The sequence below is a fragment of the Brachyistius frenatus genome, unplaced genomic scaffold, assembly GCF_029030835.1.
Source record: "Brachyistius frenatus isolate BFR_SWC_R1_liver_20210118 unplaced genomic scaffold, ASM2903083v1 Contig_164, whole genome shotgun sequence".
In the NCBI taxonomy this organism is placed as follows: Eukaryota; Metazoa; Chordata; class Actinopteri; family Embiotocidae; genus Brachyistius; species Brachyistius frenatus.
In genome coordinates, this window is record NW_027210763.1 from 867,501 (window position 1) to 891,430 (window position 23,930).

Consider the following 23,930-nt stretch of genomic DNA (forward strand, 5'->3'; position numbering starts at 1 on the left):
GCATGGTGAAACCGGGCGGCAGCTGGATGGTGGTCTGCTGCTGGGGCCGGACGGCCAGCGCCGGCTGCGGGGCTGCGGCCCGGGTGGAGCCGACCACCAGCCCGGTGGGTCTCTGCTGCTGGATGGTGGGGGCCACCACGGGGGCTCCCGCTGGCCTCACCACCGCCACCCCGTTCACGGTGGGTTTCAGGCTGACGGCTGCCGGCGTGCTGGTCCCCGTCTGGGTCTGGCTGATGGGCGACTGGGCGGCAGCCGGAGGGGGGGTGCTGGTCAGGATGACGGAGCTGCCGGTCGCGGGCTGGCTGGGTGCCAGCATCTTGGTGTGCAGCAGAGGGTTGCTGTGGTTCATGACCTGAGAGGTGGAGGCGGCGGGGGTGGGGGCGCCCTTAGGGTCCACCCCGTTTAGGGCGACGCCGGTCACCGGGCTGGGGTGCCTCTGCAGGCCCGCAGCGGGAGAGCCCACCGAGGACTGAGGTACGGGGAAGCCGGGCTGTGGAGCCGCGGAGCCGCTGACTGCGCTGATCACGGAGCCGGCCCCGGCGGGCGGAGGGACGGCGGGCGAGTTCACCAACTTCCCGGCTCCGGTACTGCCGTTCACACCGAGTGACCCGGGAGAGGAGGTCCGGGACGCCTCCGCCGGGGGGACGCCGGGAGCCGCGCTCGGACCCAGGACAGCCGCCCGCTGGAAGCTAGCGGCAGCGGCGGGCTGAGCGGTCGAAGTTACGGGTCCCGGTCCGGGGGAGGCAGCCGGGGGAGACGCTCCAACTGTTTGTAGGCTGGCTCCGGCGGTGCCTGCGGCCCCGGCGGCGGCAGCGGAGGTAGAGGAGGTGCGGGTTCTGCCGGAGAGCGGCTCGATCGCGCCGGGTTCCGGGGTGAACCCCGCTCCTGGATGCCCTTGTTGCGGCTGCTCCGCGGACCCCACTTGATCGCGCACTTTCCCTGAGAAGTGGCCGGCGGCGGCCGCAGCTGCCTCCGGTTTCCCGTCGGAATATGAAGCAGCGGGAGGCTTTCGGTCGCCCAGCTGAGATTCCAGGGAGCCGACGAGGTCGCTGACCGCCTTCTCGTCCACCTCATTGAAGAGCATGTCCTCCAGTGGGTCGGAGGCTCCCGCCATCTTTGATGTTAGACCGTTGTGCAAATCGTATTTTAGAATGTACGCATGCGCGGAGGATCCGGTTTGGTTTCCAGCACAGAAATAGAAGAAACAGATTTTCTCTGCGACGCTGAGGCGCCACGTTCTTTACGTACAGGTGTGATGCAGGTGAATCCAGGACCAACTTAGAAACAACTGCAGCGTCCACCTCCTTCACCTGCGTCACAGTCACGTGACATGACGTCACAAAACGACAACATATAGCGTGTTTGATAATTCATTCAAAGTGTGATTGACCGACAGGTCCTCTGGTTTTATTCCGGGGTTTGAATTGAATTATTAACTTGATGCAGACACGAAGTTTATTTGAACTTTATTGATTTATGCTCGAAGGTGTTTCTGTTGGTCCAAACAGATTTAAACCTGATGGTCAAACAAACAGAAACACCTGTCGGTGCAGCACAATGACGTTCAACAAATCAACACGCTCAAATAAATCAGTCCGAACTCTGAGACACGTCACAGATTTCCTAACGGAGCTCTTCTCTGATCCGTTTTATATCTTTCACATGATATCTTTGTCATTTTCTAAACTTTTGAGGGACTGCGAGAACATTTCTAACAGCCCAAACTTCCTCCAAACCAACAGCGCCGCTTCCTCCATCTTTGCTGTTGTGTGTGCTCTTCTACTCTGTGGTAGATCTACAGTTCACGGCGTAAAGAAGTCTCGCGATGTTCTGAAATCTCGTTAGCCCCCGCGCGCAGATCCATTCGATGGAGGAGGAGGTAGCCATGTTGTAGCTGCAGAGAACCCGCGAGGTCGGCGGACAGAAACCAACCGCAGAGAGTCGCTGTAGAACCGGTTCTGCTGCCCACACGGCCCGGACACACCGACTGTTCTCTTCCCTGTCAGCAGCGCCGAGAAGAAGCAGCCACCATGAGCGGCGGGACGCCGTACCTCGGCAGCAAAATCAGCCTGATTTCGAAGGCCGAGATCCGCTACGAGGGGATCCTGTACACCATCGACACGGAGAACTCCACCGTGGCGCTGGCCAAAGGTCAGCTGTTCCGTTAACGGCCCCGGTTTTGTCGTTGACGGTCATTGAACAGAAGACGGAGTCCGAGGCGGGTCTTCGGCTCGGACTCATTAATCACGTCACGTTAGCCTGCTAGCGTTAGCCACCACCCGCTGGGGGTTTACATCAGGCGCTGCATGCGAAAACACCCCGATAACAAAGCTCACTCGGCGGGGGCGGACGTTTCAATCTCACGGACCGAACGGGTGCAAATAATCTGACGAATGCTGTTGTCGTTGTTGTTGTTGTTGTTGTCAACCTTAACAGCGGACGGTAGCTTTTTAACGCGCTAACGTTAGCAGGCGGGCTAACTTGACTGCAGCTGCGCAGTGACGCACAAAAATAACCTGCTGTTGTCTGACGTCATCTTCACCTGTTGACGGGGCCGTCCGACAGATTCTGGCGGTAAACGCCAATCTGTGCGTCTGCAGCCCACGTGTACAGGACGGTGTGACGTCAGGGGGCATCGCAGGTGAAACAAGTCAGGTGTGTTTTGCATAGAATGAGGTTTAATCACACATGACGTGTCAGGGTTCCCACAGGTGGAGGCTTGTACCTGTGGACGTTCATTTATTGTGAGGGCGTAACGTCTTATTTTCTGCAGCTCACGGATGTTCCCTGAACGCCTCACATGCAGACGTAGCTTAAGATTAGTTGGTTAAAAAAAAGAAAGCAAAACCACTTGTTTTTAAAGTCAGATGAACAGCAGGTGACCCCGTGTGGGTTCCACCTACCTGTCCTTGCAGGTGTAATCACACCTGAGGTCCAGTAACCACTAAACACATCACTGTTCTTCTTCTTTCCTGGAAGTAGGAAGCTCCTCCTACTTTCTGGTTTCTTTAGAACTTTCCCGGAAAAACATAGCTGCCGTGTCACATGACAGGAAGTGATGTCATTGGACAAACAAATTAGTGTTTCCCATAATGCCTTTGTGACTTTTGATAATAAAGAAACAGCTCATAAGAAATCTGACATGTTGTGTGACTCTGACCCGCCGTCTTCCTCCTGCCAGTCCGCTCCTTCGGCACCGAGGACCGGCCCACCGACCGACCCATCCCGCCTCGAGACGACACCTTCGAGTACATCATCTTCAGAGGCAGCGACATCAAGGACCTGACCGTGTGCGAGCCGCCCAAACCGACATGCTCTCTTCCCCAGGACCCCGCCATCGTCCAGGTATGCCGAGGTGGGAGGGCTTCAAAACTCCCGCCTGCTTTCTACACATCCACACTGCTGACAAACCACAGAGAGGTGGCTGTGATGTCAGAGTGGGAGAGGGGGGGGGGGTTCCTGATCCCAGTTTACAGGCTCTGACCTCCCGCCTCTCTTCTTCTCTTCTTTTTTTGTTCCGCCTATCTTCTTCTGCCCGTCAGTCGTCCATGAGCTCCAGCTCCTCGTCTGCCGTTGGCTCCGCCCCCACCCCGTTCCAGTCCGCCGGGTCATACGGCCTCTTCAACCGGCCTCCTGTTCCTGCCTACAACCAGTTCAGCAGCAGCCCCCTGGTGTCGCCTCAGTTTGGACCCGTTGGCGTCGGTAAGTACCAACACGCCACTGAACACGTGAGGGGGGCGTGGCCTCACCCGGGCATGTTATCCAAGGGTTCAGGGTCTCTCCGTGGCTCTGAACCATGTAAACATGCCACAGAAACGGAAGAGCGATGGACTCACGGCGTTGTGCGACTCAATCTGTCGAGGCCTTCACCTCCTCCTCCACAAAACGATCGGTTCTACTTTGTTCCAGGTTCTTTGTGTCACGTGGCGTCGGTTCTCTCTCACGATTGGTTCTCCAACTTAAACACTTATTTCTTCTGGATAGACGGAGACACAACAAACAGTCTTTTAGTTTTTTTTTATGTCGGACGGCACATTGAGTCTGGAAGCCCATGACCCTCACACCCACGTGACCTCTGACCCACATGACCTCACACCCACATGACTCTGAAAACAATTTATAAACACGTGACTTCTGTCTCATTCTCTTTATCCCGGTTTGATTTCCTGCTGGTTGGTTCTGCTCTGCGTTGGAGGAGCGCTTGTTTTCGTGCAGCTGCTGTATAAGTGAGATGGCGTAGCGGTACCGCTCCGATCCGAACAGTGAACCGAGTCTCCGCCGGTCCGAACACCGGCCCGGCGGCCGCGCGAATCCTGACATGAAGACGGGGAATAAAACGGGATGTTTTTTATGGAGGAGACCGTTGAGTTTTGAAGGTGTGAACTCACCGCTGAGGCTCGGTTACAGCGGTGTCGGTTCTGGTGTTGGTTCTGGTGCACGGCTGCTGCGGAGTGATGTGTGCCTCAGTGTTGCTAATGTTCTCCCACACAGGACGGTCGCTGGCCTCCTTGGTGAGCGACACCAGCGCGGCCTCGAGCCTGATGGGCTCTGCTGTCCCCGCCGACCCGCGGTCCCGAGGGAACCGGGTCACCGAAGGTAAACGGGGACTCCCGGGTGTGTTTGAAGGAGGGAGTGTGTTGGTCTGCGCTGAACTGACCGCAACGTGTGTTTGTTTGGTCCAGTAACCCTAACCTGCATGTTCTGATCCATGTGATCAACGAGGTCTGACACACACTCACACCGGCTCACGGTACCGTCTGAGGACTTCCTGATGCGAAGAGCAGCATTCATCCAATTCTGAGTGATCACGTCTGATCGGTGTCTCTGTCTCACGTCCCTCTCTGTCCCTCTGTGTCCCGGGTGTCTCCAGGCCGCAGCAGTCCCAGCCTGGACCCCCTGCGTAAGAGCCCGAACCTGGAGCAGGTGATCCAGAGCGCCCCGTCGGCCCCGGCCTCCGCCTCCACGGCTCCGGCCCCCGGCCTAGGGCGCAGAAGCCCCGCCCACGGTCGCACGGCCCCCGCTGCCTCCGCCGGCCTGAGCAGCCAGAGGGTGCAGCACCAGGACGGCATGGACATGAGGAGGGGTGAGACTGTGTGTGTGTGTGTGTGTGTGTGTGTGTGTGTGTGTGTGTGTGTGTGTGGGGGGGGGGGTGTCGTCGTCGTTCTCACAAGTGCTTCCTGTTTACATCTTCCTCTTCATCCTGACGGCTAACATCTCTCTCTCTTTCAGTAGCTGCCGGTGCTCCGGTGAACCGCCGAGGTCGGGGGGGTGGTCACCGTGGCCGCGGCCGCTTCAACGTACGGCGAGACGGACCGATGAAGTTTGAGAAAGACTTCGACTTCGAGAGCGCCAACGCTCAGTTCAACAAGGAGGAGATAGACCGGGAGTTTCAGAGCAAGCTGAAGCTGAAAGGTAACTGATGAAGAGGAGGAGGAGGATGGTGATGATGATGATGATGATGATGATGATGATGATGATGATGGTGGTGGTGGTGGTGGTGGTGATGATGATGGTGCTAGTGAGGATGAAGAGGATGATGATCAGTGAAAAGGCTTTGTTGTTGTTATTATTATTCTTATATTCTTAATACTTTATTGTTATTTGTTATTGTTGTTATTGATGTCGTTGTGTCGTCCCACAGACGAGAAGAGCGAGAAGCCGGAGAAGGCGGAGAAGGCGTTGAACGGGGAGGACAAAGGCGACTCCGGCGTGGAGACTCAGAACAGCGAAGGCAACGCCGACGAGGAGGGCGACCCGCTCGGACCCAACTGCTACTACGACAAGTCCAAGTCCTTCTTCGACAACATCTCCTGCGACGACACCAGGTACGCTCGCACCTGCTCGTCTCCCGCCCGTCTCGAAACACCGCTTTATCTCTAACCGTTGCCGTGACGACCGTTTTCTGTCTCCCAGGAAAGCCATCGAGAAGTCCGGAGGGTCCATTTTCCCTCGGTGAGTCTCAAAGGAAAGCTGTTTTTAATCAATCAATCAATCAATCTGTCAGTCAGCCAGCCGTCATCAGTGCAGCAGCGTCATACAGGTCTGATGAACGTAAACAAGTGTAAAATAAATTCAGATGATTTAACGGAACATATAAAAAATATTAGAAGTGTTGGTTCCTGCTTCATTCATGCTGCAGCCGACGGAGGAAATAAGACTTTAACCAGATTACGTGGGATTACCGAGCTTGTCGCGGTCACATGTTATGAATATGTAATGAGCTGTGACTCCTCCCACCTTCCTGCAGGGAGCGGAGGCAGACCTGGGCGGAGGAGAGGAGAATGAACGCCGAGACCTTCGGCATCCCTCTGCGTCAGGGCCGAGGCCGCGGCGGTTACCGTGGCCGCGGCGGGATGGGCTTCCGAGGTGGTCGGGGTCGTCCGGCCAGCCGAGGGTCCTTCGGCCCCCCGCAGGGAGGCGGTGGCTTCAGGGGAGGGTACAGAGGAAACCAGGCCGGCCGGGAGTTCGCCGACCTATCGGCATACAGGGTGAGGAGAGGGGGCGGGGCTGAGGACGTTGCCTTGATTTTTGTCTTCTGTTCTTTTTGTGTTTATTGTCATTTCCTACTTTGTGCTGCAGCCTGCTGTGTTTTTTGAATCCTCTTATTTATTTATTGTGTAACTATTTCACATACGGTGTCTGTAGCAGGAGGAGGAATCATTTCATGTCCAAATTAAAAACGCCGCGGCGGCAGGTGATGTCGTGACGTTTTCGTTTTTTTTACCAAAGGGAGTTTGCACATGGATGTTTTATTTAGAAACATTTTCCCGGAATTTTATTTAGTTTTCTCAACAAACTTCCTGCATCGATCGCGTCCGATCAGTTGTTGTATTTTAGGTGAATTAAAGAGAATAACAGATTTAAAAGCGCTTCGTAATAACGTTGTTATTTTTTGGGTTCTCTTGCAGAAGGACAATAAAGCGGCGGCGTAGTCCTGCCGGGAGGAGGAGGAGTCTGCTCACAGGTGGATCTTCTTCACGCTGCCGGGGGGGAAACCGATAGTTCTGGTTGCTATTTTGTCGACTAAAATAATGAAGATTGTCTACTAGTTGTATATTTGTCACCAGCACTGGGGGGGTCGAGCTGCTCGGACGCAACGTAACTTTCCACATCTGTCGGAGGCGACGGCGCAGTTCATCAGAAAAGTCCAGATTCTGTACGAATGATTTCCAGGTGGCTGAAACTCTCCGTGTACGATGTTTTTGATTTCCTGCCCAGAGCTCCTCCCCCTTCCACCCCTCCTCCCCCCCTCCACCCGTTCCCATCACAGTTTGTCGGCCCGTCGTCGCCGACGTAGCTTTACCTGGGGATGTGGGCGGAGTCTCAGCCACCTTTCTAACGTGTATTTTTCTACTGTTCATGGAGGCGTTCTGTTCCGTCGCTCACGTTCACGTCTCACCTACGACCTCGTTTTCTTCCGTCGGCGTTAGCTTCCCGTTAGCGGCGTTAGCGTTTGGGTTTTTTTTCCGCTTTCACCTCTTCTGTGTTTTTTTTTTGTGGCAGCTGCAACACGAGGAACCACCACCTGAATCTGAGCACGGTACACACGGAAGACACAAAATGCTGAAGTTAAAACAAATCATGTAAAAAAAAAAAAAAAAGAATTATAAGAACCATAAACGCATGTTTATTTTTTCTTTTCTTTTCTTTTCATGTGTGAAATTATCACGACTCATATTAGAAGTTTAAAGAGTCTCCCCAACAAGAGAAAAAGTACGCAAATAACAACAGAATTAATACGGAACACTAAATGTGCCAAAAATACAACTCAGTGAAAAACTATATTTCAGGTGTTTTCCTGTCACGATTATAAAATTTGTTAAAACGGAATAAAAATATGGTTCATAGTAATCAATTGAGTTATGACACATTAAATTCACACAAAGAAAAGCAGCTTGTTTTTTGTTTTTGTTTTTTTAATTGGATTTAATTTGGGCATTTAAAGCCTTCCGTACATGACTTTCCTCCGACGTTGTTCCTCGTTCACGCCGTTTGTTAAAAAAACGTCGGACCCTAATCTATCCCGCTCTAAAGTTTGTATCTCCGCTCCGGTTGAAACTTCATATTCGTCTTTTTTATATATATATATATATATATATATATATATATATATATATATATATATATATATATATATATAAAAGCAAATAAAAATAAAAAAAAGCCACTAAAACGTCCGGCGGGACTGCAAAAGCTACAGGAAGTGATGTCGAATAGAGAAATCTAGAAAATAAAAGCGGAGCTAGCTGTGGCTGTAGCATCGTAGGTTAGCAATATTCATGCTGCGTGTTCGAGGCTACGAAGGAATCGGGCGAGATGAATCCTGACTGAAGGTGGTCGGACGGAGCTGCACTTTGAACTCTTGTCGACCGCTCTGATTGGCCCTTTGATTTATTTTTGTTCCCCAAGTTTGTTGCACACGACCTAAAAATCTTCTGTATAAACTGAACCGAACATGTTTCCTGTCTGTTGGTGAAACTTCTTTCTTTCATTAAAGCACTAAAGTTAGTTTAAACATGTTTGGGAGGAAGTTCAGACCGACTTGTGGTTTTTACGAAGCCTCTAATCACCTCGTTATAATCAGATTAATTAAAAACGAGGTCATCGTAACACTTTAATTTAACGTGTCATCACATCTTTAAAGACTCGACAGGAAACTATTTTTCCAGATTTAATTTGAACGTATAAAGTGATGAAACGCCGTTAAAAGTTTAAATTATCACGACGCTTTCTTCAGACCACATGTCGGTTCTTCAGGTCCAAAACTGGGACAGAAACCACAGTTTTGTTCTCTTGCAACCTTTTGGCTGCAGCGGTGGTTTATAATCTCTGACGGGCGTCGATGTTCTTCATCGACCCGAGTCTTCATCAGCAGGTAAAAAAAAAACTGCAGACAGGGCCGGATTACAACCGGGTTTAATGTCGTATCCACCGACGCAACAAATTATAAACACGAAGGAGATGCAGGCAGTTGGACTTTGTTATCTTTGGACAGCCAGGCTAGCTGTTTCCAGGCTTTATGCTAAGCTAAGATAGCTGTTTCCAGGCATTATGCTAAATTAAGCCAGATATTTACCCCCCTGTATCCATGCTTAATGCTAAGGTAGCGGTTTTCCCCCATTTCCATGCTTTAAGTTAAATTAAGCTAAGCTATCCATTTTTCCGATGTTTCTAGGTTTGATGCTAAGCTAAGCTAGCTGTCTTCAGGCATTGTGCTAAGCTAAGCCAGCTGTTTCCAGGCATTATGTTAAGCTAAACTAGCTGTTTCCAGGCATAATGCGAAGTTAAGCAAGGTTTTAACCCCCCCCCCTCCCTCATTCATGCTTACTGCTAAGCTAGCGGTTTTACCATTTCCAAGCTTCATGCTAAATTAAAGCGAGCCATTTCACCTTGTACCCAAGGTTTTATGCTAAGCTTAAACCAGCTGCTTCCCAGCTTCCAGACTTGATGCTATGCTAACGTGCTCTTTACGAAGTTACAGACTCGGTATACAGAGATGTGGGGATGTGGGCGGGGCCCCACAGTGCATTTTTTTACCCCGGCCTCTTGGTGCGTTAATCCGGCCCTGCTCAGTGCTGAGAAACTGCCGCAGAGCTGAGACGTCAGCTGACTCTTTTTTGGGGGGGGACGTAGAGGAAGTAGATGTCATCAGGTTTTTGAGTGTTATTGTCCACAGAAACACACAACACACTACATGATGCTTACAGTCAAACGAAACAGAAAAGAGGTTGTTGATGCAATAAGTGCGGGGAGGGGGCGGAGCCTCAGGAGGGGGCGGGCGGACGGTCCTGTTTGTGTCCCGCCTCTGGCTTCCTGTAACGCTCTCTGGAGTCACAGCCACATGTTTTGTCTTTGAACCCAGCATGGCGTCCTCCTGTGGGCCTCAGCGGACCGGTTCTTTTTATGAAGAGCAAATAATAAACAGTTGTTGATTCGTTTGTGTCCGTCTGCTTCAGTCTCGTGCTGCTCGCCAGACTGGTGAGAAATATACATTTATAGGAAGCGTCTTGGTTGGGGAGGAAACGACGTTCCACATTTTAGTCCCAACTTTATTCACATTTCTGCTTTTTTATTGTGATTTAATTTTGCTCCATCTGTTAGTTTTGGACCAAAATACACTGAAATATTTAAACTGTCAGGTTCACACTGTATTCTTAAACCTCCTCTAGAATATTGTTATTCTAGATAATTCCCTGAAATATTATGACACGATTTTAGGCAGGCGCAGTGATGGGTTATGTAACATAGATAGCTTCTGTCCGGTCTCATCATAAACATTTTAATTTTCAATTTCACTTGACCAAGATGCTGTCCATAATTAGTGTCACTCATCTCCCTCCTGACATTCATAGTCCCATTCTGTCAGACCTGATCACCTTCAGCTCAGTAACACGATGGTGTGCTGCTCGGGCACTAATAACCCTCCATACCGATACGGTTCTCATTTACATAACTTCATTGTTGGCACTGATTATCCGCCATACTCCAGAGCTCCAGCGCTCTATGGGCACTAATCTGCCGCCAAACTCCAACCCAGTACGTGACGGAGACAGGGCAGGGGGCGGAGCTACACCAGTGGGGCGGAGCTACAACGGCGGGGCGGAGCTACAACAGCGGGGTGGAGTGAGGCCTGCGCTGTGATTGGGGCAGCTGGCGATAATGGGCGCTTGTGTATGCTCCACCCGCCTCTTCCTTCCAGCACGCAGTCACTGTCCACCGGCCGCTGAGCTTGGAGTCACACCGGGAAAGGTTCCGCATCTCCAGCACCGACCACCGCCCGCCGCCGCCTCCATCATGGCTCTCAGCGCCGATCCGAACTTCCAGAAGCTGCAGCAGTGGTACCGGGCCAACGGCGGGAAGCTGAAGATGAGGGACATGTTCGACGGGGACGAGCAACGGTTCAGTTCGTTCAGGTGGGCGCACAGCCGGGAGGAGGAGGAGGAGGAGGAGGAGGAGGAGGTGGAGGTGGAGGAAGAGGCGCGTGAGGCGGCCGCGGGCCCGCAGTGACCCGCAGGTGTTCGAACCGGGTCACGGCTCCGGTATCCGCCTCCTGTCAGTTACAAGGTCATCGGTCGTTTCCGCTTTCAGTCCTCCGTTAGAGACGAGCCACGCGCCCCCTCGTCTCAGCTGTCCGTAGCCAACCCGCTGCGGGTCCGTTAAACCGGGCAGCAGGCCCGGTGTCACCGGCCCGGTGTCACCGGCTGCTCCGTATCTGGCGCATATTGGCTAGTTTGCTAATGACGCTGCGTCCATTATCGGACAGGCGGATTTCCGTGTTTTTATTAAAAGTGCCATGTTGCAGGTTTAATCGAGTCCCCGGCTGATGACGTGTCGCAGGTGGAAACACACCTTTTCTATTTCCCATCGGTTGAAATCACGTCGTTAGCTTTATTAGCTCAAACCTGACCGTTGGAGGCGGGCGGTGATTAAACGGCAGCCTGTCGGTGTAACGGCAGCGACGGATGTTTCCGTTAAACGTTCGACGGGCAGCTCCAGCTGATCACTCTGATCGATCCCGGTTCCTGCTTCGAGCTTCCTGCTCGCGACCTGTTGGACTGGGACGCGTCCGATAATGGACCCTCGGTGTTACACAAGAGTTCAGATGGCAGAGACGGGATGAGACACCGAGCGGCGGGGGGACGGGGGACGCGGGACGTCCGGTGCCTCCCGGTCTCGGTGGCTACGTGCGCTGCTGCACAGCGCAGACAGACTGCGGATATGAAGTCCTCCCTGATCCGGATCGGCCCGCAGAGTCCACACAGCTGATGTGTTGAGCGGTTCTGATCCAGTATCAGCTGATTCTGCAGTAATATCAATAAATAATCAATCAATAAATCTTTGATTTTAGTCTCAGCTGTTTAATAAGCTTCTTTTTTTAATGTCCGTTCAGGACTTTTGTGAAAAATATGATGTTGTAAGGTCAGAAACATAAACATCACATTTTTAACTATTTAATCACCACTTTATTTTAGTCTCTAAACTATAATTGATTTCTGACAATAAACTGAAAGTAATTTAATTTGAAACAATAAATACATTCAACTGTTTATAAAATATAAAAACAGGAAGTAGATGTTCAACGTTTTATTCTGAAAGAAAATGTTTGAGTGTTTTCAACTTGAAATATTGAAATAAAAAGGATATTTTGATGTGTTTTTACTGAATTGTTCTGCGTTTGGTTTTATGATAAGACATTTTTAATGATAACGTTTAGTTTTGTAGTGATAAGACATTTTTAATGATAACGTTTAGTTTTGTAGTGATAAGATTTTTAATGATAACGTTTAGTTTTGTAGTGATAAGGTTTTTAATTGGTAAAGTGTGATGGAGGTGTTAACACTGTGACTGTCGACAGCACGACGCTGCAGACGGACGACGGCGACATCCTGCTGGATTTCTCCAAGAACCTCGTTAACCAGGACGTCATGGACATGCTGTTCGCCATGGTACGACTTTTATTTTGAAACATCACGCACACATCCTGTCGCTGTCTGTTCCGATCAGCCGTCAGACCCCCATCAAACAACATCCAGCGTCCAACAGTCAGGGGGCGCTGCAGGTCAAAGGTCAGGAAGGAGCTGCTTTATCTCGCAGCTCTCAGAGGTGTTCCAGTTTTCACAGAATGATTCTGGATGTGTTGCTCAAGACAAAAAGGAAGATTACAACACTTTTATTTTGAAAGAGAAACCACACATTGAGCCACAGTCATCTTTGTCTGCAAGCACGATGTCGACATGTGAGCACACACACCTCACTGATAAGCTCCGCCTCCTCTGGCAGCTGAACAAATCATGTTTCATCACAGTTTGTTCTCCTGTTCAGGCCGAGTCCAGAGGAGTGGAGAAGGCCCGGGACCGGATGTTCTCCGGAGAGAAGATCAACTTCACCGAGGTACACACACACACACACACACACACACTCACTCACACACACTCACACACTCACACACACACTCACACACACACACACACACACACACACACACACACACACTCACTCACACACACACACACACTCACACACACACACACACACACACACACTCACTCACACACACACACACACACACACACACACACACACACACACACACACACACACACACACACACACACACACACACACACACACACACACACACACACACACACACACACACACACACACACACACACACACACACACACACACACACTCACTCACACACACACACACTCACTCACTCACTCTCTCACAAACACACACACACACACACACACACAGTCACACACTGATACTGTGAAACAGGAGGATCAACAGGTTTTTAATCAAATCTGGATTCATGTCGACTCATCAAATATTAATTTTTTTCAGTCGGCTGCAAATGAAGCTAACTTGAGTTTAAAGAACAATGGAGGCTGTAGCTCAGTTGGTAGAGTGGGTTGAACACTAATCAGAAGGTTGGTGGTTCGATCCCCAGCTCCTCCTGTCTAAGTGTCCTTGAGTAAGACACTGAACCCTAAGTTGCTCCTGATGGTGAACCATCGGTGTGTGAATGTTCTCCCGATGGTGAACCATCGGTGTGTGAATGTTCTCCTGATGGCAGCACCTTGCATGGTGATCTGTCTCATTAGTGTGTGAATGGAAAACATGTTAAAGAGTTTTGAGGCCGAAAGGTGATAAAAGTATACAAGTACAGACCATTTACCGTTTAGTGTGTTTGTTTGTGTTTCCAGGGGCGTGCTGTGCTCCACGTCGCCCTGAGGAACCGCTCCAACACGCCGATCCACGTCGATGGTAAAGACGTGATGCCGGAGGTCAACAGGGTGCTGAACAAGATGAAGGCCTTCTGTCAGGTGTGTGTGTGTGACGGGGGGGGGGGGGGGGGGGTTGGTTGGTTGTCTCTGTTTGACAGTTTGTGTTGTGTGTTTAACAGAAAGTTCGCAGCGGTGATTGGAAAGGTTTCAACGGGAAGAGCATCACTGATGTTGTGAACATCGGCATCGGAGGCTCCGACCTGGTGAGACGTTGTTTACCGTCACGCTGCAGAGTTGTGGGAAGTTGCGGGAAGTTGCAGAGAGCTGCAGGAAGTTGCAGAGAGCTGCAACTGCAGGAAGTTGCAGAGAGCTGCAGGAAGTTGCAGTTTGAATAAGTGGTTGGTTTGAGTCGCTCCTCTTCAGGCAGATGAAGCTATGTGTTGAAGGTTTATTGTCGTGGTGCGTTCAGGGACCTCTGATGGTGACCGAGGCTCTGAAGCCGTACTCGGACGGCGGACCGAACGTCTGGTTCGTCTCCAACATCGACGGGACGCACATGGCCAAGACCCTGAAGCAGCTGAACCCAGAGACCACCCTGTTCATCATCGCCTCCAAGGTACACACACACACACACACACACACACACACACACACACACACACACACACACACACACACACACACACACACACACACACACAGGAGTCCATGGCGACAGCTGCAGTGTGTTCTTCTTGTTGTTGCAGACCTTCACCACTCAGGAGACGATCACCAACGCCGAGTCTGCGCGTGATTGGTTCCTGCAGACGGCCGGCGACGTGAGTAGAACCTGAAGAAGAAACACTGACGAGGAAGCTCCTCGTCATCCTCACCTGCTGTCTCCTCTCGTCCTCACAGAAATCTGCTGTTGCCAAACACTTCGTGGCTCTGTCCACCAACTCAGTAAGTCCTCCTCCCTCCACCTCCACCTCCACCTTTCCCTCTGGTCGCAGTAACCTGATTAACTGATCAGCTGGATCAACTCTGCAGCACGACAGGAAACAGGAACGTCTCCAATTCTGGGACTCACACTCAAACAGCACAGCAGAGGACGGTTCTTTAAGCAGAACCGGGTCCAGAACCGGGTCCAGAACCAGGTCCAGGAGTTAAACTCAAGAAACTGAACCAGGTTTTCTGTTCGTCAATCAGAGTGAGGCCGATTAAAAGGCTGTGGAACTTTTATTTTGACGGACTCGGTGACAGGAAGCAGGAAGTAGGCAGAACTGGAACAGCAGGCTGCATCTGTAGCTTCCTGATTAATCCAAATTAATCTGAACTGACCTGTTGCTTATCAAGTCATTAACGGAGCGCGCTCAGTCTGGTGTGGCCGCTTCTGTGTGCACACACAGAACTGAAACACATAGAGCCAGAACACACAGAACTAAAACACACAGAACTAAAGTACATGGAACCAAAACCTCTTCCTTCTTATTGATCTTCTTCAGCTTCACGTTATGAAGCCGTTAACGTTGAATCTCTCCTTCAGGCCAAAGTGAAGGACTTCGGCATCGACACGGCGAACATGTTCGAGTTCTGGGATGTAAGTAAGACCATGATGATGATGATGATGAAGTTCAGAGTGTGAACTTCTGCCTCCTGATGCTTTTATTTTGACGAACTGCTGCCCTGCCTGTGCTCTGATTGGTGAAGTGACTGTGATGTCATGTCTGCTGTCCTCAGTGGGTCGGAGGTCGTTACTCTCTTTGGTCGGCCATCGGTCTGTCCATCGCTCTGCACATAGGTGAGTGATCACATCGATCCATCCATCGCTCTCTGACCGAGTATTGATTATGATTATTGACGACTGATCAGCTGTGATTGCAGCATGATTTCTGCCTTTTAAATTAAAATATTTTTTACTTCTTGTTTTAGTTTGTTTGTGTTTTGATGACATCATCAGTTTGTTGTTTACATCCTGTTTGTTTTTGTTTATTGTTTGTGTCCGTGTGTGTTTCAGGCTTTGAAAACTTCGAGCAGCTCCTTGCAGGAGCTCACTGGATGGTGAGGAAACTTTTTATTCTCTCTTTCAAACAGATTTTCTGTCAGACACATTTCAGAAGGAGCTCTTATTCTGAAGGAGTTAATACAACATTTTATTTATGGAGAAAAACTCGAGCTGAAAAAGTAGAGACCGTAGATTAGACAGTAAATTGATGGTAAACATACAGTTTACAAGAACCTCTCAGATTTGATAATTAAAGAAACACATTTTTGATTTGAAAATGCAACGTTTACTTTCATACAAACATAAAACATTGATCAACATCTCGACTGCTTCCATAAAACACCTGAAACGTCTCGTCTGTGCAGGACAACCACTTCCGCAGCGCCCCGCTGGCCCAGAACGTCCCGGTGCTGCTGGCGCTGCTCGGCGTCTGGTACATCAACTTCTTCCAGGCCGAGACTCACGCTATGCTGCCCTACGACCAGTACATGCACCGCTTCGCCGCCTACTTCCAGCAGGTCAGTGTGTGTGTGTGTGTGTGTGTGTGTGTGTGTGTGTGTGTGTGTGTGTGTGTGTGTGTGTGTGTGTGTGTTCAGAGGCAGGTGGGAATCAGCAGGAAACGTGAAACAGACAAATCTGTCAGCAGCAGATTGTTGTTCCTGAACGCAGCACGGTGATGCACACAGAGCAGGAAACAGCGACCTTCATGAGGAAGTATTCAGTGTCATCTCTTCATCATCATCATCATCATCACTGAGTTCACCACGTTAACGTGACTGCTGGTATGAGAACATTAGTGATGTCACCATGGAAACCTGAAACTGGAGCAGAGAACTGAAAATCTCCAACACGTGTACTTACGGCCGAGTGTTCCTGAGCCCATGCAGTGATTTCCAGAACAGAATCGTGGCTGTTTTTAAAGCGGTGCCACTTGAGGGCCTGAAGATCACAGACAACATCAGATTTTTGAGTGAAACTCTGTAAACAGTCAACAGAGACCTTTGAAAGTCTTCAGAAAGTCTACGACGACGAGCCGGGCGAGGTGTTCTGAGTGATGTTAACTATTCACAAGAGGGGGCGGAGCTTCACCGTCTAAGACCGAAGAAGATGCATCAGGTCAGGAGACACCAGGTGGTTTTTTTTGTGTCACCATGAATTCGTCCCCCAGAGTCAGACTGTCAACAAGGAGTTCCACTGGGACCTTCTGAGGGAAAACATTCACTGAAAAACCACCTGAACTGTGTTGCCATGGCAACAGGGTTCTCCAACAAAAATAAAGATTTTGACCCCTGAGGGATGAGGAAACCAATATTGGATGGCAGTGATCTACGAGTCCTCAGGCGGCGCTGCTTTAGAAAAACTCTGCATGGGCTCAGGAACACAAAACTCTGATGTTTCTCTGCTCCAGTTTCAGGTTCGCGGTGAAATCATAAATGTTCACGAATACTCCGTGTGCATCACTGTGCTGCGTTCAACGTCTCCTGATGGACGAACAAACTGAGTCCAACAGTAACTGAGGTTTAACTGGTATGTAGTGACACGTTGTGTGTCGTCAGCAGTGATTGACAGTCTGTCTGGTCGTCAGGGCGACATGGAGTCTAACGGGAAGTACATCACCAAAGACGGCATCCGTGTCGACTACGCCACCGGACCAATCGTGTGGGGGGAGCCGGGGACCAACGGGCAGCACGCCTTCTACCAGCTCATCCACCAAGGTGGCGCTCTCACAGGTCCAAACCCACCGAAGCTCTGCTGGTTCTGACGTCTGTTAACCGACTTGTTCTTCACTCACCAGGCACTCGCATGATTCCTGCCGACTTCCTCATTCCTGCTCAGTCTCAGCATCCAATCAGAGACAACCTCCACCACAAGGTAACGCCCATATTTCAAATTAAAAGCCTGCTATTGTCTCAGTAGACAGAAAGCCCTTCGTTTCTTAAAAAGGCTCTTATTGTGAAACATTTACAGGAAGCTGTTGGGACTGGAACACGTTGAAGTTCCCAACATGATGTCACACAAAAAACGATCACGCAGCGATTTTTCTGTTGATTACGAATTGAATAAATAATAATGACCTTTAGTTGTAGCCCCGCCCACTCCGTCACCTGGCTGGTTGCGTTTGCAGATCCTGGTGGCGAACTTCCTGGCTCAGACGGAAGCTCTGATGAAGGGAAAAACTACGGCGGAGGCTCGTAGCGAGCTGGAGGCCGCCGGCATGAAGGGCGACGCCCTGGAGAAGCTGCTGCCGCACAAAGTAACGAAACCCGACACCTGTTCGAATGTTTCAGACCGCCGTTCTGACCTCTGACCTCTGACCTCTGCTCCGTCTCTATTCGAAGGTTTTCGAGGGGAACAAGCCGAGCAACTCCATCATTTTCAAGAAGCTGACGCCGTTCATCCTGGGAGCTCTGGTCGGTACGTAGAGGAGCTTTCTATATATCTGCAGGTGGTTCAGTAACAGGCAGGTGTGATGATGATGATGATGATGATGAAGACGTTGCAACTGAATGTAGAATCCACTCGTGTGACGTTTCTGTTTTTTCCAGCCATGTACGAGCACAAGATCTTCGTGCAGGGCGTCATGTGGGACATCAACAGCTACGATCAGTGGGGGTGAGTTTCCTGTTCTCGACCCCGTCGTCCAATCAGACTCTTCATCTCTTCCTGCTGCGGAAGTGCATCGCTGTCAGGAAGAAGAAACCTGCGTCACGTATAAAAATGATGTTATAATTTTAAACTGATGAGAATTTACGTTCATATTTTATAAAGTTGTGCTTTACGTTCCGTCTTCAGTCTTTGGCCTCCGAATAGTTTCTACATGAATGAAATTGTTTTAAGAGTTAAAGTCCGATGATGCATGTTTTGTTGCTGCAGTTTTAATGCGTCGCTGCATTGTCGCCCACAGAGTCGAACTGGGGAAGCAGCTCGCCAAGAAGATCGAGCCGGAGCTGAAGGACGACTCGGACGTCAGCTCCCACGACTCGTCCACTAATGGACTCATCAACTTCCTCAAAAAGAACTTCGCCTGAAGCTTTCTCCTCCTCTTCCTCCTCTTCTTCCTCCTGCGTCTCCTCATCCTCGTCTCTGATTGGCTGAATGACAACTGCGACTGACCCGAGTGTTAATGAGTCCTCACATGTAGCTCAACCTGAAGGGACTCCGTTTGATGTTAAATGTGCATGTTATTGTAGGTGACCACGCCCCCTAGTCAGCACTGACTTTCAAAATAAAAGCCCTGTTTGTCACTGATGCTGGCTGTTTCATGATCTTTACTTTATGAATGTTTTTTTTCTCCATCCAACCAACTTTTGTTATTAAATAATCTGCATATTATTTTGATCAATTTCTCTGCATTGAGTACTTCTGAAACATTCAGTAAATTTTAACATACATTTAGCAGCATCATCGTAACAAAGTACTTTATTCTGAAATGGAAGTTCTTCCTGCAGCAAGGAAAGAATGCGACCTGCATTCCTGCCCAGCAGGTTTCAGGAAACACACCTGTTGAAAATAGCTCCACATACCTGTGTGCAGGTGGCTCTGTGTGGGCGGGGCCTCTCTGACGATGATTGGCTCCTTCAGACCAGAGGATTAATTTGACAGGTGAGGTGGGCGGCCGACAGACACGCTGCAGGATGGAGGACTGGACTGGAGTTTGTGGAGCCGCCGTGTTCGTCCTCACCGTGGGCTGGACGCTCAGACGGGTCCGGGTCGGGGCCCTGGTCGGGGCCCTAGTCACGGTGCTGGTCGGCGCCCTCGTTGGGGGGGTCGGGGCCTGCTGGGACTTCACTGAGTGTAGACATTATTGTTCAGCTGTTCTGTTCGGCTGCAGCTTCACTCTGATCTGTGTGACGCTGAGGAGAGAAACACTGCTGCAGGTGGAGGACAAGGCTGTGCTGGTGACAGGTGACACACGCACACACACACACACACACACACACACACACACACACACACACACACACACACACACACACACACCAGTAATTCAGATCACAGCTGTGCTGAGCAGAAGAGACGTCCAGACTCACAACACAACCGACCATGAGGAGGATGGAGAACCACAGAAGAAGAAAACCACCAACGACAATGAAGTTGAATAAATGAGGAGTTAGTTGTGGTTAAAATTCAGCCGGTTCAGCGCTGATCATCTCCACCTGAATTTCCTGTTAGTATCTGCAGCCTGGTTTGCGCCTCAGTGAGCAGCAGTCTGCTCTGACGGGACGAACAGGAAGAAGCTGAATCAGGTATTTCTGAAAACACAAAGATTCACGTTTGCAGCTTCTCTGCTGACCGAACGAGCTGCAACGTGTCATCGGCTCTTCGTACGAGCTGCTGGTTTGATGCTGTAAAACTGACAGGAAACGACAGGAAGTCACTGAGACGAGTCCGAAGGCCTCCGCAAACATTTGGATCCCGAATATTAACCACTAAACATCTGAACTATTTATCAGCCGGTTATTCACTCTGTCCCGATACTGAAACATTCTGCTGTCAAAACTACCAAAAAAATGTTGTTTTTCAGATGTTTCTAACTCAAAAACTCATTGTTTTTTGCACTTATGTAAAAGCTGGTGTACCACAGGGCTCCATGTGAGGATGTCTGTTCTTCTCTGAAACAACCGGACTGCTCCGGCTTGTGTTTGCTGCAGGTTGTGACTCGGGCTTCGGTCACGCTCTGGCAGCGCTGCTCAGTGACGACGGGGTGAAGGTGTTCGCGGGCGTGCTGGACGTGAACGGAGGCGGAGCTCGGCGGCTGAGAGAGCGACGGTCCAAGAACCTGCAGGTCCTGCAGCTCGACGTCACCGATGGATCGCAGGTGGAGGCGGCACACCTGCACATCCGCAGCCAGGTGGCTGACACAGGTGAGGCCGCGGGATCTGGACATCAGACGGCAGCTATCGAGATCGACTCGTCTTTTCTCACGATGGAAACAAATCCATAAGAATAATAAATCAAAAGAGCACCTGAACGCAGCAGCCCGCTGGTCTCTGCAGGTCTGTGGGGTTTGGTGAACAACGCGGGAGTCCTGCCCTGTCCGGTGGACGCAGAGCTGCTGCCGCTGTCCGCCTGCAGACGCTGCGTGGACGTGAACTTCCTGGCCGCGGTCCACATGTGTCAGGTGTTCCTGCCTCTGCTGCGACGGTCCAGAGGACGCATCGTCAACATGTCCAGCATGGGAGGTAGGTTCAGGCTGAAGGTCGTCGGCTGCGGGCTGAAGGTCGTCGGCTGCGGGCTGAAGGTCGTCGGCTGCGGGTTTCAGTGGGACAATGACGGTTTGTCCTGCAGGCGACGTGCCCATGCCGATGTTTGGAGCGTACGGAGCGTCGAAGGCGGCGCTGAGTGTCTTCTCCAGAGTGATGCGGCTGGAGTTGGCTGAGTGGGGAGTCGACGTGGCCTTAATCCAACCTTCAGGCTTCAGAACAAGTAGGTCCGATTGTACCATCTGACTCAATTCGCGTGTTTCTTACCTGATGCTGAGGGGAGATTTACTGGACCCCAAATCCTCTGAGTTTCAGGTCTGTCCGCGCTGCACTAAGCCCTTCAACCAATCAGCATCGACCACCAAATGATGTGTGTCATGTGCTAGAACATAGCCCCTCCCCCAGAGTGTTTATCAAGTCTGTAAACCACCTCTGCAGAGTCTTTGTTCTGGCTCCGCCTTCAATTCCTCCATATTTGCTAGTGAAGTTACAACCGCTCGTAACACTTCATGGCGTAAACGCTCTTAGCCACGCCCACTGATCGCTGATTGGTCCAACCCTTCAGAGTAGCTGAACAAACGTCGAACAGACTAATCACAGCCAAGACTGAAGCTGAGTGACAGTTGGGCGGAGCCAGCCGACTAAGCAAGTATGACTCGGTGAACCCTCTCAACTTGGGGGGGGGCGGAGCTTTCAATATCATTGGGTGGAGTTAGAGGCGGGGACTATTTATATATTGATAGCTCAACGTGTGCTGAATGAAGGTGTTGTGTTACATCTGAGCCACTTTAAGGCATCGGGGGAGTTTTTTCTGGGGAAATCAATGTGTCCATCAACATCCTCATTGATCTCCTGGTGAGGAGATCTGTTCAAGGAAACTTGTCTTTATGTTTCCTGTCAGACATCTTCGGGAACAAAGAGGACGTCGCTCGCCACAGAGATGAGCTCCTCGCGGCCGTTTCCTCCGAGGCCAGAGAGGATTATGGGGAGGCGTACATCTCGTCTCTCCCCGGCAGTCTGTCCAAGATGTCCCAGCAGTCGGCGGAGGATCTGTCTCCTGTGGTGGAAGACATGCGTCATGCTCTGCTGTCGGCCCGGCCCAGACCTCTATACACCCCCGGAGCGATGGGATGGCTCCTCCCCTTCCTCCACCGCTGCTGTCCCACCGTTGTGTTCGACGCCGTCATCAAACGTCTTGTTAAATACACTGACTGTCGGTTTATATATCATATTTTAGACGACATGCTATAGTGTGACTTTTTTTATCATATTTTAGACGACATGCTATAGTGTGACTTTTTTTTATCATATTTTAGACGACATGCTATAGTGTGACTTTTTTTTATCATATTTTAGACGACATGCTATAGTGTGACTTTTTTTCATATTTTAGACAATCATACATGCTATAGTGTGACTTTTTTTATCATATTTTAGACGACATGCTATAGTGTGACTTTTTTTTTTATCATATTTTAGACGACATGCTATAGTGTGACTTTTTTTTATCATATTTTAGACGACATGCTATAGTGTGACTTTTTTTTATCATATTTTAGACGACATGCTATAGTGTGACTTTTTTTATCATATTTTAGACGACATGCTATAGTGTGACTTTTTTTTATCATATTTTAGACGACATGCTATAGTGTGACTTTTTTTTATCATATTTTAGACGACATGCTATAGTGTGACTTTTTTTTATCATATTTTAGACGACATGCTATAGTATGACTTTTTTATCATATTTTAGACGACATGCTATAGTGTGACTTTTTTTATCATATTTTAGACGACATGCTATAGTGTGACTTTTTTTTATCATATTTTAGACGACATGCTATAGTGTGACTTTTTTTTATCATATTTTAGACGACATGCTATAGTGTGACTTTTTTTATCATATTTTAGACGACATGCTATAGTGTGACTTTTTTTTATCATATTTTAGACGACATGCTATAGTGTGACTTTTTTTATCATATTTTAGACGACATGCTATAGTGTGACTTTTTTTTATCATATTTTAGACGACATGCTATAGTATGACTTTTTTTTTATCATATTTTAGACGACATGCTATAGTGACTTTTTTTTATCATATTTTAGACGACATGCTATAGTATGTGATATTTTTTTTTATCATATTTTAGACGACATGCATGACTTTTTTTTATCATATACGACATGCTATAGTGTGACTTTTTTTTTTATCATATTTTAGACGACATGCTATGCTATAGTGACTTTTTTTAATCATATTTTAGACGACATGCTATAGTGACTTTTTTTTATCATATTTTAGACGACATGCTATAGTGTGACTTTTTTTATCATATTTTAGACGACATGCTATAGTGACTTTTTTTTTATCATATTTTAGACGACATGCTATAGTGTGACTTTTTTTTATCATATTTTAGACGACATGCTATAGTGTGACTTTTTTTTATCATATTTTAGACGACATGCTATAGTGTGACTTTTTTTTATCATATTTTAGACGACATGCTATAGTATGACCTTTTTTTATAATATTTTAGACGACACGGTATAGTATGACTTTTTTGATCATATTTTAGACAACATGCTATAGTGTGACTTTTTTTATCATATTTTAGACGACATGCTATAGTATGACTTTTTTTATCATATTTTAGACGACATGCTATAGTGTGACTTTTTTTATCATATTTTAGACGACATGCTATAGTGTGACTTTTTTTATCATATTTTAGACGACATGCTATAGTATGACTTTTTTTATCATATTTTAGACGACATGCTATAGTATGACTTTTTTATCATATTTTAGACGACATGCTATAGTGACTTTTTTTATCATATTTTAGACGACATGCTATAGTGACTTTTTTTATCATATTTTAGACGACATGCTATAGTGACTTTTTTTTATCATATTTTAGACGACATGCTATAGTGACTTTTTTATCATATTTTAGACGACATGCTATAGTGTGACTTTTTTTAATCATATTTTAG

At 48.9% G+C, this 23,930-nt stretch overlaps 4 protein-coding genes and 1 long non-coding RNA gene across 8 annotated transcripts in view; 4 read left to right on the plus strand and 1 right to left on the minus strand.

Annotated features, from left to right (window-relative positions):
- LOC138631750 (transcription initiation factor TFIID subunit 4-like) overlaps positions 1-1,140 on the minus strand; it is a 7,296-nt gene extending 6,156 nt beyond the window's left edge. The window contains exon 1 of one of the 2 annotated variants that reach the window (XM_069716913.1): positions 1-1,140. This exon is cut by the window's left edge and continues 6 nt beyond it. In XM_069716913.1, the coding sequence (XP_069573014.1) occupies positions 1-1,114 (1,114 nt within the window). In that variant the 5' untranslated portion in view covers positions 1,115-1,140. The other variant, XM_069716912.1, reaches the window with a different exon arrangement.
- A 694-nt stretch (positions 1,141-1,834) lies between these two features.
- Positions 1,835-8,092, plus strand: lsm14aa (LSM14A mRNA processing body assembly factor a). 3 transcript variants are annotated; one of them, XM_069716917.1, is made up of 10 exons: positions 1,835-2,151; positions 3,182-3,345; positions 3,543-3,702; positions 4,492-4,596; positions 4,871-5,083; positions 5,233-5,412; positions 5,642-5,825; positions 5,914-5,952; positions 6,248-6,488; positions 6,909-8,092. In XM_069716917.1, exons 1-10 carry the CDS (start codon positions 2,031-2,033, stop codon positions 6,930-6,932), a joined length of 1,431 nt encoding a protein of 476 aa, XP_069573018.1. In that variant the 5' UTR covers positions 1,835-2,030; the 3' UTR covers positions 6,933-8,092. The 3 variants fall into 3 exon arrangements, with proteins under 3 accessions (XP_069573018.1, XP_069573017.1, XP_069573019.1); XM_069716916.1 differs by having other exon boundaries at positions 1,836-2,151; positions 5,230-5,412; XM_069716918.1 differs by lacking the exon at positions 4,492-4,596 and having other exon boundaries at positions 1,836-2,151; positions 5,230-5,412.
- Positions 8,093-8,126: 34 nt separating this feature from the next.
- Positions 8,127-9,934, plus strand: LOC138631754 (uncharacterized). The gene is made up of 2 exons (XR_011311743.1): positions 8,127-9,207; positions 9,240-9,934. It is a non-coding gene; the product is annotated as an uncharacterized lncRNA (long non-coding RNA).
- A 700-nt stretch (positions 9,935-10,634) lies between these two features.
- On the plus strand, positions 10,635-18,969 carry LOC138631751 (glucose-6-phosphate isomerase-like). Its single transcript, XM_069716914.1, has 18 exons — positions 10,635-10,913; positions 12,356-12,446; positions 12,823-12,891; positions 13,716-13,835; positions 13,916-13,999; positions 14,206-14,352; positions 14,483-14,554; positions 14,634-14,678; positions 15,262-15,315; positions 15,456-15,516; positions 15,733-15,776; positions 16,086-16,238; positions 17,306-17,435; positions 17,516-17,592; positions 17,846-17,974; positions 18,060-18,135; positions 18,267-18,333; positions 18,626-18,969. The coding sequence occupies exons 1-18, from the start codon at positions 10,660-10,662 to the stop codon at positions 18,747-18,749; spliced, it is 1,797 nt and encodes a 598-aa protein (XP_069573015.1). The 5' UTR covers positions 10,635-10,659; the 3' UTR covers positions 18,750-18,969.
- A 368-nt stretch (positions 18,970-19,337) lies between these two features.
- On the plus strand, positions 19,338-22,137 carry hsd17b2 (hydroxysteroid (17-beta) dehydrogenase 2; the record flags this gene model as incomplete). Its single annotated transcript, XM_069716930.1, has 5 exons — positions 19,338-19,626; positions 20,373-20,585; positions 20,718-20,903; positions 21,010-21,147; positions 21,826-22,137. Coding segments are annotated over exons 1-5 (1,120 nt in total), but the record flags the coding sequence as incomplete, so codon positions are not given.
- Positions 22,138-23,930: the final 1,793 nt, after the last annotated feature.